At 30.3% G+C, this 14,285-nt stretch overlaps 2 protein-coding genes across 2 annotated transcripts in view; one reads left to right on the forward strand and one right to left on the reverse strand.

Annotated features, from left to right (window-relative positions):
- Positions 1–3,420, reverse strand: part of LOC117178467 — a 12,045-nt gene extending 8,625 nt beyond the window's left edge. Inside the window, exon 1 of the mRNA XM_033369893.1 lies at positions 3,217–3,420. Coding sequence (XP_033225784.1) covers positions 3,217–3,420 — 204 coding nt within the window. The remainder of the gene's footprint in view (positions 1–3,216) is intronic.
- Positions 1–14,285, forward strand: part of LOC117179121 (protein rhomboid) — a 573,161-nt gene that overhangs the window by 239,555 nt on the left and 319,321 nt on the right. The gene's annotated exons all lie outside the window — the stretch shown is intronic.

Below are 14,285 nucleotides of genomic sequence, written 5' to 3' on the forward strand. Positions count from 1 at the left end.
AATTGGTTTTTTGTTATATCCTACAAATTAAAAAAAATTTAAACAATTTTAATTTGAAGAATTAAAACCCTTAATTTTTTTACGCCAAATCATCCCTTGGCCTTAGAATAAAATGTGTTTCTTTCAATTTCAAAAGAATCTTTATAAAAGCCGTCTTAACATTTAAAATGTTCATAAAGTAATAACATTTATTTTCAAAAGTTAATCGATTCACCATCACTATAATAATTCTTTAAGAACTAAGTACTGAAAATTATGAATATCTAAGTTATTTAAAAAAAAGATATGATAATTCTTGTAGCAACTTTCTTAATTATTGGAAAAATGATAACATATTTTGATACAGAATCTAAAAAACTTCTAAAAAATTATTGTTAAAAAATTGTTTCTTCTCATCAGACATTCCTTTGGAAATAATCATTTTTCAATAAAAATTTATTAATAGTATTTTCAAATCTATAATTCTTTTGTCTTTTAAACGTAATTTTTGTCCAAGCTTAAAATTTCTTTAGGAATAATTTTTTATTATGATTTGCGCTCTATTCAAAAGTATTATTTTTATCTGTTCTACTTAAAAACTTTGCACCTTCAAAATAGGTATGAAGCACATATTATTGTTTTGTTATAAATTTGTTAAATCTTGAATTATATTCTTTAATTTTCAAACAAGAAAATAACAAATTCACTTTCTAAATAGAAATTTAATCAAGCTGAGCGTAATTATTTATTCACACTGCAGATGGTAAATCATTTAAAGAAAAAATGTGCATTACATGATGGATCTAATATATTATTTTCATATAATAAAATAATGTACTTAGTATCTTTTTTTGTTATAGCTCAGTAATTAAAATAAATGTTTTTTTTTATTATAAATTTTAGTTAAAATAATAAAAAAATATGTTAAAAAATAATCAGAATCATCCCTTGGTAAAAAAATAAATTTTCGCGGCCGCAAAACGATACCAAGATTATTTACAATGTTTTCAGCGCCAATGATTAGCCGAGCGGTTAAGAATAAGTGGCTTTAGTTTAGACTCTATAAGGTAGGTTAGTTAGAATCCTCGTAGCGTACAATTTTCTGATAATGATATTTTGAAATTTCCAAATATTTGTGAACCTATCCAAAAGTCTGAGACTCGGTATAGGCAAATCTCCAGTACTTTTGTCCATGTATAATGATTTTATTATATTTTTTTTTTTATAATCCTTTTGCAATTCTAGACAATCATCATATAAAATCATTGTTATACACTCGGAATAGAAATAGAGGAACTAAACATGCATTAGTTCCGGGGATTTCTACAGATTTCAATGATTTTAAAAGGTTTTAAAGCATCTTACAGAAATTCAAAGGATAAAGAAGATTTTAAGTTATTAAGAAATATTTAAAGAATTTAAAAAGATTAAAAAAGTGTCAAGCTTTTTTGACAAATTGAAATTTTCGTTCGAATATCTAAAAAGGTAATTTCTGTTCAAATGATTTGGCAACTTGGTTTCAACCTTCAATTCATAAATAGCTTACTAACCTGCTTTTTCATGCTTCTTTCAAGTTGTCAAGGAATCAGCGAAACAATGTATTATTGTGGACAGAAACATACAGAAAATGAATGACTCATCACGAAAGTCAAGGAAACACATAAGCTCACTTGATCCATTTTAAGTCTTTTAACGTTATCAGTACAATCTACATAATTTGTAAAATAAATTTTTGACCAATAATAATTGTAAACGATATCTAAATTTTTAAATGCATCAAATTCATTTAATAACAGATACTTTAAGAATATATTATATGTGAAAAAAATGAAAAGTTGGCGAGATTTTATCTTTTTTATTTTTATTATTGATAATAATCTTGCCAAATATCAATTATGCAACTGTTAATACATTCTCAATAATTCTTTATGCTAATAAATTTATTGAATTTTAAAATTCACATATCGGTTTGAATGACCTGCGATAAACTTTCATTTTGGAAATTATATAAATTCTACTGAATATTCACCTCTTGGAGTTATATTGCTATTTTTGTACCAATCGGTTAAATAGTTTAAGCTCCAGGTCAACTGAAATACCAAAAATATTTAAATCTTTAATCCAATCAGTAAAATATTCTAGGCTCCAAGTGTTATTACATTATTAAAAATGCGGATTTATTTGCATAAAAAGTGAAATCGCTTTATAAATTTATTATATAGTTATTTTTTTATTAATTTTTATTATTTATCGTTTGTCTTTATGAGAATAGGCAGGAACATTCAATTTTTATAGCACTGATGTTATCTATTCATATGTAATCTATTTTACTATTGTATCTTGGATGTAATCGTCTCCCGTGTTTTTCGTCATAAACGTTTACTGACGCATAGGGAATCCTACAAAATCATTTAGTTCACGGAAATTATTTTCTACACGCTTCACGCTATGGTTTATTAGCACATCACATTCGCTGATGATGTGATGCGCTGTTTTTCTATAAAAGCCAAATTCTCGACAGCAAGTGTCACTGTCTATTTTAGTGTTAGTCAGGTGTTTCATTAAGCGGCAGAGACTTCTGAGCATTCCTAACACTACTTTCACCTGCTTTTTTAAAATTCAGAAGTTTGTTAGACTTACCTTAGCATGTTGTTTTGATCCACTTCAAAAAAAATTAATTCGAAAAGTACAGGAGGCTCTGCGGTATGCTTCAGGTCCGCTGAGGACTTTGGTATTTCCACTTTTTGCGAGCATATTATTTTTCTTATTAGCTTCAATATTTTCGTGTCCAGGAATCAAAATCTGGCTCTGGTGGTAATCTCCTACGAATGGAGGGCCTTCAAAGATTACCTTATAAGGCTTTATGAACGATTATTGTACCAAAATGCTATTAGAATGCATAAAAATGATTTCATCCCCTTTCGATACACTTTCTACTGTATTATTCACGTCAAGGATATCGGAATTATTATGATCCTACATTAGAGAAAATTTTCATGGAACAACTGCAGCCCGCTCCCTAGTTAGTAATTAGAAGGTGCAGCAGTGTTCTACCTCAGACGGATTCCAATGCCGCTATTGTCTTTCTTCTCATTGCTTCAGTAATTTCCAAGCAAAAGATATTTTGTAGGGTTCCATTTAACTTTTGGAAATAATCAAACTGTTCCTTGACGCCCAGATCAATAAGGCATTACTCATAGTCAGTCTTGTGACAACCGTATAGATCGAGTATACTACCTTGAGTTTACGTCCACAGGTTTTTCCAATTGCATCTCTGAAAGCCCGAAAGACAGCTTTGGAATTGTTCACCAACGCATCAACATGTTGTTTCCAGGTTAGTTTAGGTTGAAAAATCATGCCTAAATCATTAGCTGATATGCCGAAGTCAAACTTTTTGTCACGGAACTTCGGTTCCAGGAGAGTGGACAGTTTCATGCTCATGTTATGTTGACGATAAGTATAGCCTAGTAAATTAAATTTGCTGTATCGGAAATGATACTTACTAGGTTACACTTCTGGATAACAGTGTTTACCTCTCACCATAATAGAACTATAATCTGCTTTAACTTGTGTATATAAACCTGATTCATTTAACGGACGCTTTAAATCGTCCTTAAAAGTGCTTCAAATCAAACTCTATCGGAACGCTTCAATCGTCCTATATTCTTTTATCACTGGCTTTTGATTCCGGATGGTAAGTTCTCGAAGTGTATCAACACCAGATTGGCTTTTCTGAGAAGCGAATCGATTACTATGAAGGTGTTTGATCTGGTAATATTTCCTTTTTCATATTAAAATAGGCTAATCTTTCCAATGTTTTTAACATGAAAGAAGGTAGAATAATTGGTTCAGATGATTTGACCTCATAATATGTGGCACTACTTGGCTTTACTATAAAGATCGCTTTGACCTTCTTTTAGACTGAACGGGTAGATCTCATAGCTATGCACGCACTAAAAACGTTACGCAGGAATCAATTTAAAACATCTAAACATTTTTCAAGTATCGCTGGGAAAATATCATCATCTCTAACGACCTTGACTGGGTCTAAATGCCAAACTACCCACCTGATTTTTTATGGTAATATTATCTGCCTTGCCAACCTTCAGTCACGTCGACAAAAACCATGACCTCAGTCATCAGAGTATTTTGGATTAACAGCCCTTCCCCCTCTCTGCTGAGTGATCAGTTGATTAAGTCCTCTTAGGAATAATTGCCAAGGAATCTTCAAAATCTTTCCAATATCTTTTCTAATTAGTCGCTCTTGGCTTCCTATACCCGATCATATCAGACTTATTAAATCTTAGAGAAAACCATATTTTTCTGTGACCTGATTTGGATATCTTAGGTAATACATGTCAATCTCTGCATGATTCTCTAATGGATATAAAGCCTAGGTAACCTAATATAATCAATATTACTTCTGCTGTTTTTCGCTACCCTAGGGTTTTCATCAGTTTTACTGTAGATTCTTGAGCCACACGTGTGACTTACACCCTTCATTCAAACTTCGTATTATCAAGGTTCTTAGACCAGACACGAAGATATTTTTTCCACTGCAATGCACCTGCTTTAGATGGTTGATACTCATTTAAGAGCCACCGCTCTCCCTCAGTGTTGCTGAGGATGGCTTTACTCGCTGCTGAAGAATTTTCTTTAGATACTTTTCATCCTCTGTTTTTAATGTGAGGTTCTGGGTTGCTAGCCTCTGCAGGATTGATGGCGGTTTTTTATAAGATGAGATTATGCAAGCCATAAACTTGGCAGGCTTTGGAAGGTTGTGTTCCAGCCGTCTTAGGGATCGTCCATATATTACGTAAGAATTTTTTCTTTTGTTTATATCGCTGTGTCCTTTTCAACTTGATAAAAATATTATTTTCGTCTTTATTCAAACAACAGAAAAACGTCTTACGTAATATATGGACAATCCCTTATAGCGAATTCAGTTATCTGCACTGGTGGACTTCAAAAGCACTCCGATCTGCTCCGAAGGTCAGGTGAGAAGGAAGAAGTAAGAAAGAGGAGGTTGGGGTGCTCTTAGAGTAATTCAGTGCAGATAATTGAATTCACTACTAGTCTCGAGCGCTGCCTTAACAGCTGTTACTTGTTGTTAGTTGAGTTTCCCCTGCTGACCACGCTTAGATATAATAACAAACATTGGGTCCCTTCATAGAGCCAGACTATATGAGTCACGTGATCCAATGATCTTGACTCTTTTAGCTTGCCTGACGTGTTTAGAAGTACTGGAATCAGATTTGGACGTATAGGCGTATTCGGTTGCGAGCTTATTTTACCTTGCAACAGAAGTTGCTGGCGATAGTACCTCCTTTTGGCAACAGCGTAATGTACTTTTTCTTCTTAGCGTTTCACTCGGATCCAGCATGTCCTTTAGCGTTCACCTTGTTTATGAGGCTTTATAAAGTCCTATTTTCAGCTCTACCACATGAAGTGCTTTTAACCGCATTGGCCTCTTGTCGGCAGAAGAAGTATTTATGGAGGGTGTCATTGTAGACGCCCACATGTATTCTCTTGTTGATTTTGGATTAGTTGGGTCCATGATGCTCCCACCGGTAGGTCAGAAGAAATTGGACAGTCCACACACAGGCCTCTTGTAGGGATAAGGCTAGATACAGTCGGATGTTACACATCTTGTCCAAACTAACGCAAGTGCTATATACCTCGCAAGAGCTAATGCAAGTGCTATACACATTACAATAGAAGTCCGATAACTTGCCGTCCGATAAGTGTACACTCCTCTTGAAACGTCATCACACGTACGGCACGCACACTAATTTCTCTTTCATTATTTTTAATTTGTATCATTATCAAACCACAATAAAAAAAAACATTTGTAAAAATAATCACCAACGTTTTGGCATTCATACATTATCCTTATAAAGACCTGAAATGTTTGAAATAAAATTTCGAGCGGGCAGGAACACCAATGCACTCAAGATGCTCTCTCTCTCTCTCTCTTTCAGACAGCCAAAAATCAAAACCCAAGAATCGAGTGAGGGTCAAAGGGCCATCTAGTTATAAACATACTTGAAATAGACACCACCTCTAATCCAAATCAGCTGAATTAAATTTAAGAAATTTAGATGAGATTAAAATCAAATTTAATATCCTATTTAACTTCCAAGAATCAAGTTAATGTGCATAATTCCCCAAATGAAACCAAGCATCTAACGAATTCAGACAACCACATTAAAATGTTCTCATTGAAATTTGAAAGAAATAAAAAATTTTTCCTAAAAAAGAAGAGAAAAAAATTCCTCTTTTGGACAAAAGTAAAAAAAAGGAAATATAAATGAGAAGGCAAACAACGAAATCCCCTTCCTTCTTTTCTTTCTTTCGTCTTTTTTATTTTTATTATTATCAAACTTAAATTAAAAAATTGCGAAAAAAAATCACCCACGTTTCGGGACTCATACAGCACCTATATCAAGGCAAAATACAATACGATTTTTGGCAGGCAGGAAAAGCAACGCAACCACGGCACTCTCTGCCTGACACCCTTCTCATTTTTCTTTCCTCTTTCTTTATTATTGACCAAAAGGGGAATCTTTTTCTTTTCTTTTTTAGGAAAATTTTTACTTTTTCATAAATTTCAATGGAAATATGTTATTGTGTTTGTCCAAATTTGGTCGATAGATTCTTGGTTTTATTTTCAGGAATTTTGTGCATTAGGTATATACATACATTTTTGATATAGTGCCAAACAAATATTTGATTTATTCAAAGAAACATTTGCTTGATCCAAGCAAAATTTATTTAAATCATACGCATCATTTCTTTACTCAGATCAATAATATTTCAATTTAACAAATTTACTTCGATATATGGTCAAACAGTTATTTTTTTTTATTCAAACAAACATCTATCATTTTCTTTTAATTAATATTATATACAGCCCTAAGTAAATTCAGTAAATTGGCACATTTTCACTTGTGAGTAATTAGTAGTTTTTCACTATTGATTTAGTGATTATTCCGATTTATTAAATTATTTGTTTGTATAGATCTATTTCTAAATAGTTCAAAAGTTTAACTTTTGTTTCACTGTCGGCTGCCAGTTCAAACGTTTGATAGATTCTTAATGTGTTTCAGTTTTGAATGCATGAATTAAAAATGTTTTATCTTTAAGACTAGTCATAAACGCATTTAAAATTTGAACTATTCCGGATTATAGCTGTCATTTTTTCCAAATTTTTATATATTAAAAAATGTTTGATATTTGACTTTGATATTTAAAACCTTTAACTTGAAACACTCATGTTTTGAATCTTTTTATACAGACTGTTTTAATTTTTCTGGAAAAAAGGAAAATTTTCTTTAAAAAATGCAGACAATATTTTTAAAATGCCAACCTCTTTTTGTTACAGGTGAACTTCTTCTGATGACCTTTTTGTTCCCCTATAAATATTCTAAGTTTATAATTCATGTTTTTAATATTTTTTTAAATACCATTTTACCTACATGTAAACAATCTTATAATATTTATTCCAATCTTTTATTACATATTGAAACATTTCTTTTAATTGATCAGTTGGATGCAATAACGGCGTCCTTGAGTTTTTAGAAGTCGATTACCATTAATTTATCTGGTACATAACGTTATGAAAAATAAGCCAAAAATAAGCGAGTCCTGAAATTCAAGAACGCCCTCAGTGTACCCAACCGTTTAATTCCAAACTTTTCAAACAGTTCTTTGAATCCAGCATGCACCCATAAAAATGGTAAATTATACCTTAAATTTTTTTTTAAACCGGTACTGCTTCTCTAGCATCTTATAAATTGTAAAAAAAATCTACTCATGAGTTACATAAGATTCGTAAAAATGTCCAGTGGGTGATTATATTAACTTTTCAATGTCATTTCCACTTCATTTTTCAAAACTCTTTCTGGTTATTATTTTGTTAAATTGTTTCTGCTATTGATATGTACAAAAAAGTCAACCGACATTAATTTCGAAAACGTAAAAGTGAAAGTAACTGTAAAAAAATTACATAATAGCTACCTAGCCTATAATATATTTTCACAGCATTAATTTGTGTGTCAAGATTTTTGAAAATTACATCTTCCCTACTGTAGACCTTCTTATTTCTATAAGTCTAAATTAATGAACTTCTATTAGTTACTAGTCCATTTCTACTAATTTAATTGCATGTTTGTTTTTGTGTGTTTGTTTTATATTTATTAACAACAAAGTTTGAAATGTTAATTATGCTTATATATTACGACAGATAATTTCTAATGGCTAAACTAAAAAGTACCTTGTACTTTTTAATGATTATTAATTGTTTAAATAATTATCTTGTTGGCATGTCATCACAAATTATTGGTATCGTAACAACAATATAAGCTGATCAAGCAAAATAAAAAATAAGCAGAAGTGATTTAATTTGTTAATTGTTTGATTAATCTTCTGACTGAAATCAGGCAGAAACATCTGGCTGTTACCCTTCATTATTTAAACACTTTCCATTTAAATTAAAAATTTTGTCTACCTAATCTTTAATATTTACACCCTTTATGAGTAATAATAAATAATTATTTCAAATTGAAAATCAATACAATCAATTTTTTTATTTTTCATAGTTTGAATAAAATTTGTCATTGCTGAAACGTAACTCTAGACTTTAATAAAATGAAAAAAGACGAATTTTCCGCGATATAGTTCAATTTTCAATCTAAGAGAACAACCAAAAACCTGTTTACCTGTTTAGAAACAGGTAAAAAGGGAAACGACTCTTCGGCGTGCGGTAAATAAATTATAATTCTTTATCATTGATAGACAAAACAAAATTAGTTCAAATAAACTTTTAAGTTTATTTGTTGAACTTTGAAACATAAGTTTAAAACCACGGAAATAAAAAAAGAGTCACTGGGGAATTGTTGAAGTTGGAACTTCGAAAAACAATTTTTCGAGCAAAACGAGAAAAAAATTCACTATAGCATAGATGCTGTATAGAATTTTGTCCTCAACTTAGAAAAACGCGAATATCTTCTAATTTGAAACAGGCCATAAGGCCCTTTCCATGCGGTTGCCCACATATTAGTTTACCATTGTTTCTTATGATAACTGCTTCATTTTCCGAAAATTGTCATCTGTTTTTCTTCTATCCAAAAAAATGATACACTACACAAACATACAAACACATATCTAAAGTAGAAAATTTAATTTTTATTTGTTACAGCTTCACACTTCACAACATAAATTTTCTCAGTATGTTTTCTTATGAAAATTTTATTTATATTAATTAGGAAAACCCCAGTATAAAATTTTTTATGTAATAAATTAATAAACTTTAAAATTAGTACGTGGTTTTATAGGGCCTTAAAATATCTCATAACTTAAATTAAAAAAGCCTTAAATGCATCAAACATGAAAATGCCAGTTGCAGTTGGCCAAAATAAGAATTTATAGAAAAATCACGTAGAGATGAGTATTGCATTACTTATTGATAGGTAAATCGTAAATTTTTTATATCACGCCGCTGGTTGGCTCTTATAGTAACCAAAAACATAAACCCAATTCTGTTTTTTAAAAGTGGACCTTTTAGACATAGTTTTTAAATAACCTCCTGCACATTATTCTGCGGCTGACGAAACCGGCGAAAGCGACCATCATCAAATATTGCTACGGGAGCTCCATTGAATGTAACTACATCAAAGTTCCTAGGCTTGATTATCTCGATCGTCATTAGACCACTTGCTGTAAGAAAAATCCAGTCATTAACTAATACAAAGATTTTAAAAAGTATTCTAAAAATTTGAATTAGGTCAGTCATGAATTTCAGTTAAAATCCTCTAATATTTGTTTCAAGTTGTATTTTAGTTCATAAATTGCAGTTTAAATTACCTGGATGTATTTTGTAAAAATTATTTCCTTTGTATCTTGCAAGAGATTGTGCGTCACGGAACAGCACAGCATTATTCGGAATATCAAGTGGCGGTTCATTTATTTCTGTAAGAAAAATGTAGTGATTAAGAACATTTGTAATTTAAAAAATTATTTACTCTAAATTCCTAAACTTAACTGAATTGTTAGTCTACTAATAAGTGCCGAAGTAATTTAATTTTGAATTCTTTTTCTAAGTCCAAATAATTTTTTATTATATAAAAAAATTACATATAGGTACTAACAATCTGGGCGAGGTCGGTTAAAATTAATATGTTATTTACTGTAATCTGTCTGAAGCTATCTTATAAAATACCGCAGGAGCGGATTCAGAGGTAAATATCATTTGTATTCAGATCTTGGCAAGGGGGGGGGGGGGGGGGGGGGGGGGGGGATTCTACGATTAGGAAGAAACTAGGTACTTAGACAGAATTCTATATTATTTTTGTAATAAATTGAATGTTTCAAATTACCGCGCTTGATTATTGCAAATCGAATAGGATGCCCTTTGCGGACTATTGCATATGGAATGCCATCTCGGAATAGTACTTCATTATCACGATATTTTCGTGGCACTGCAGGTCGCGGTCGGCGTTCTGTATTAAGACCTGGTGGTCGAGTAAGTGCTCCTGTGAGAAAAAAAATGGATTTTCACTAAGAAAATTTTTCGACAAAGGAAAAATTTATGAGACCGAATTAAAAAATAGAAGTGAGAAAGTAGGAAGTCAATCTTACCATAAGATCGCATGGGTGGAAAAGCACGAGGACGTGGCGTTCTCTGATATTCTACCTGATTAATACTTGGTGGATGTAATTGACCAATACTTGGTGGAAGTGGTTTTGATTCTGTAAGAAAAATATACGGATTATTCATCAACGAATGTATTTTTTTTCTAAATGTGCCAAGGCATTCTTAAAACAAAGTGTTTATGCCTACAGAAAAACTGACTATTCGTACGAAATTCGGACACCTAACCCAGGCCTTCTTAAAGAAGAATTAAAGTCAAATTGTTTGTATTTTATATGATCAGTAATGTCCAGAGATAGATTTTCTTATGATCCAAAAGAAAAGAGCAGTTCCAAAAAGAAATGTTTACATATTTTCATTAGCAAACAAAGATTTTAATTCATAATTGATTCAGTCTCTTAAAGCCTGTTAAGAGCAATTACATATGATATTAAACAAATTGAGTAAATGTTCGGATTTTTAATGAAGCCGAAATATTAAAAATTTGCAAATTTTTGTCCATACTTATTCGGGTTAGCAGCAGCTCAAACCTGCATGAAAATCTTTAAATTTTGCTAATATTTTTATCAATACAGATCATTACTGGATAGATTGTCTGAGCGATGTTAAGATCAATTTAAGAAAAGTAAGGATATCTTATTCTTCTTACAAACATATTTTTTGTTTATTTATTTGAAAAAGTGACGTTTGCAGCATATTAGAAAATGTTTATAAACAATCATTTTAATGGCAATACATTTAAAAATATAACATTTTCATTTGAATTTAAAATTCTACGTATAATTACTAGCAACATATTTAAATGTTAATATTATTTTTTATTACTTCAATATGAATTAAAAAAAAATGTTATGAAATGTAAAATTTTAGAATCTTTAACAATAAATTCTGAACCCGGTATTATTTTACTTTGTTTTTTATTATGTGAGGTTAAATAATGTTGTATATAGAAAAAAGGCCAACTCAAGCAATGCTTCAAATTTTAGTAGCCCGTTATACATTAAGAAGTTAATATTTCCAAAAAAAATTAAATGCTGAATAATGTAACCATTTATCTTTCTTAAAATAAAGTATTTATTATTTTAAAAGTAATAGAGAGTGAAAAATTGTAAAATGAATATACCATCTTCAAATGTGAATGAAAGTCTAAATATTTCGGGCTAATCGGGGAGCTATTTTCTAAAAATATTGTTGCTATTTTTAGCTGTGAATTATTCACTCAATATTATTTTTTAATAATAAATTCACTATTTAAGAAAAAATGTATGTCTCACGTTGATAATTATTAACATTTTCTTATAAGAATTAGTCACGTTTAGATTTCAAACTGACTAGTGAAAATAGAACCCTTGCTTCAGGTATAAAACGAAAAAAGTATTGAACTTGTTGGAAACCTGAAATCCGGCCAATATTCACACACTTGATACTGTAAATAAATCAAGCCTCACACAATTGTCAATTTAGATGACTTTAAAATCATGCAAATAAAAGCATGCTAATTTCTGCAAACAAAATTAGAATAGCGCAATACCTTAAAAATCTGCTTAAAAAAACACTGGTGAGACCAAGTACATATTTTGAAAGCTTCACAACAACAGCACTTAACTGTATTATAGACAGAATCAAAATAACATAATCTTCCGATTAAAATTTATATTAGCTCAATATTTTTTCTATTTGTGCAAGCAACTCAAGCCATTAAAAAAACTCCCATATCCAGAAAACACCCTGACCGGACCAGCGAAATATTTCAACAGCCCGGCCATAAGCCACAATCAATTTCAAATAGGTTCAAGCTCTTCGTCTTAATTTCTAAATCATTTCCGGAACTACTTTCACAGCTCAAATGCCACCCATCTGATAAAATACCCTAAACGGACCAGTGAATACATTCTCCAGTCCGTTCATAATCCAAATTCTACTTTAGATGGGCTCGGTTTGTCTTGATTAGTGAATATATATATATATATATAGCAAACTAAAAACTATGTAGTTAAGCTAAATGAGTATCATTTTAAATAATCATGACTTAACCCAAGGTTTTGATGGTAAAAAAGGTTAATTTTGTTTAATATCAAAGAGAATGTTCAGGAACCTAGGTTAATGAAGTTTGTTGAATATAATTTAGAAAATTTTGCAATTACAGTCTCACAATCGTTTCATTCAAATTACAAAATCATAGTTCACTACGTATGGACGGAGATTTAAACAATATATTAAATTAAATTACACATTTTCATGTGAATAATATTTTTTCTCTTTGAGTTTTATCGAACCAATTTTTTGCTTTATTCATTTCAGAAATTAAAACAAACGAAAGGAGTTTTTCCACTGTCTTGATAACTGATCTTTTTATCATGCATAGGAATTTTCTCAGATAAATTTTATTTGCATACGTAGTGAAATTTTTGTGTGCTTAAAATATGAATCATATACTGTTTATAAGTAGTCTTATTTTCATAGCTCTTCAAACGTAAAATGGAAATTTATCAATATTTCATGTGTGACATTTCAGGCAAAAAGAATGTAATGACTAATCATTTTTTTCACTAGAAAATTTTTGCGTGTAAATAAAGTTTATTTAAATAACAAACAATTATTGTTCGTTCAATTAGCAACATTTCAAATGGTTTTAAAGGATTCGAAAACCTTAAGTGATTTAAAAGTATTTGGAAAAATTACAATTTTGGTAGGAGAATTTAGCGCGATCTTTATATCTTTTTAGGGATTAATTGACATCTCAACGAATTTCAAAATATTTTAAGGGCTTAAAATAGTTTCAGGGTATTCCAAACTATTCCAAAGGATTACGAGATATGTTGCAGATTTCAAGTGTTTGAAGAAATTATCCAAAATAATTGTAGAGAGAATCTCAATTTTTTAAACGTGAATCACACAATTGCAATAGACTATAAGAAATTTAAATTTAAAAATATTTTAAAAGAAGTCAAGGAATTTGAAACGATTCTAAAGAATCTTACGTGATACCGAAGTATTTTAACGAATTTTGAAGGATATTAGTGGATTTCAATAAGATGTCCGCTTTTAAGAGATTTAAAAAGATCTCATTAGATTAGAAAAGATTGAAAGAAATTTCAAAATATTGTAAAGGATTTTAAAGAATTTTCATAGATATATAGAAAATTCGATGATTCAATGGAATTTAAAAGGATTTTTCTCGTAAGATTTCTAAGTATTTCGTGGAATCTTTAAAATTTCAACAAGTTTTAAGATATTTTCAGGCATTTCCAACGATTTTAAAGGATATTATAAGGGATTTTTATGATTTAAAGCGAATTTGTAGGTCTTTCAGAAATTTCCATAAAGCTTAATGATTTTAAATGAATTTTCAGAGACTGTGTACAATATCCTTGATATTCAAAAGGAGTTCGAATAATTTTAAGGGATTAATACAATTTTCAATAGAATTTACGGGGTATCAAAGGATTTCAAAGATTTCCAGGAATTCCGCGATATTATACGAAATGTAAATAATTATATAATGCGCATAATACTATATTTTAGTATTAAATTAGAATATTAAAAAAATGTAGTTTAGTGTGATTTAGAAAATCAGACTTCGTAATTCTGTCATCTGGTCTTTATGTTTAAATTTTTCCTAAACTAGACAAGTATTTTTACGTTTCGGGAAATG

The sequence above is a fragment of the Belonocnema kinseyi genome, chromosome 8 (assembly GCF_010883055.1).
Source record: "Belonocnema kinseyi isolate 2016_QV_RU_SX_M_011 chromosome 8, B_treatae_v1, whole genome shotgun sequence".
NCBI classification, from domain to species: Eukaryota; Metazoa; Arthropoda; class Insecta; order Hymenoptera; family Cynipidae; genus Belonocnema; species Belonocnema kinseyi.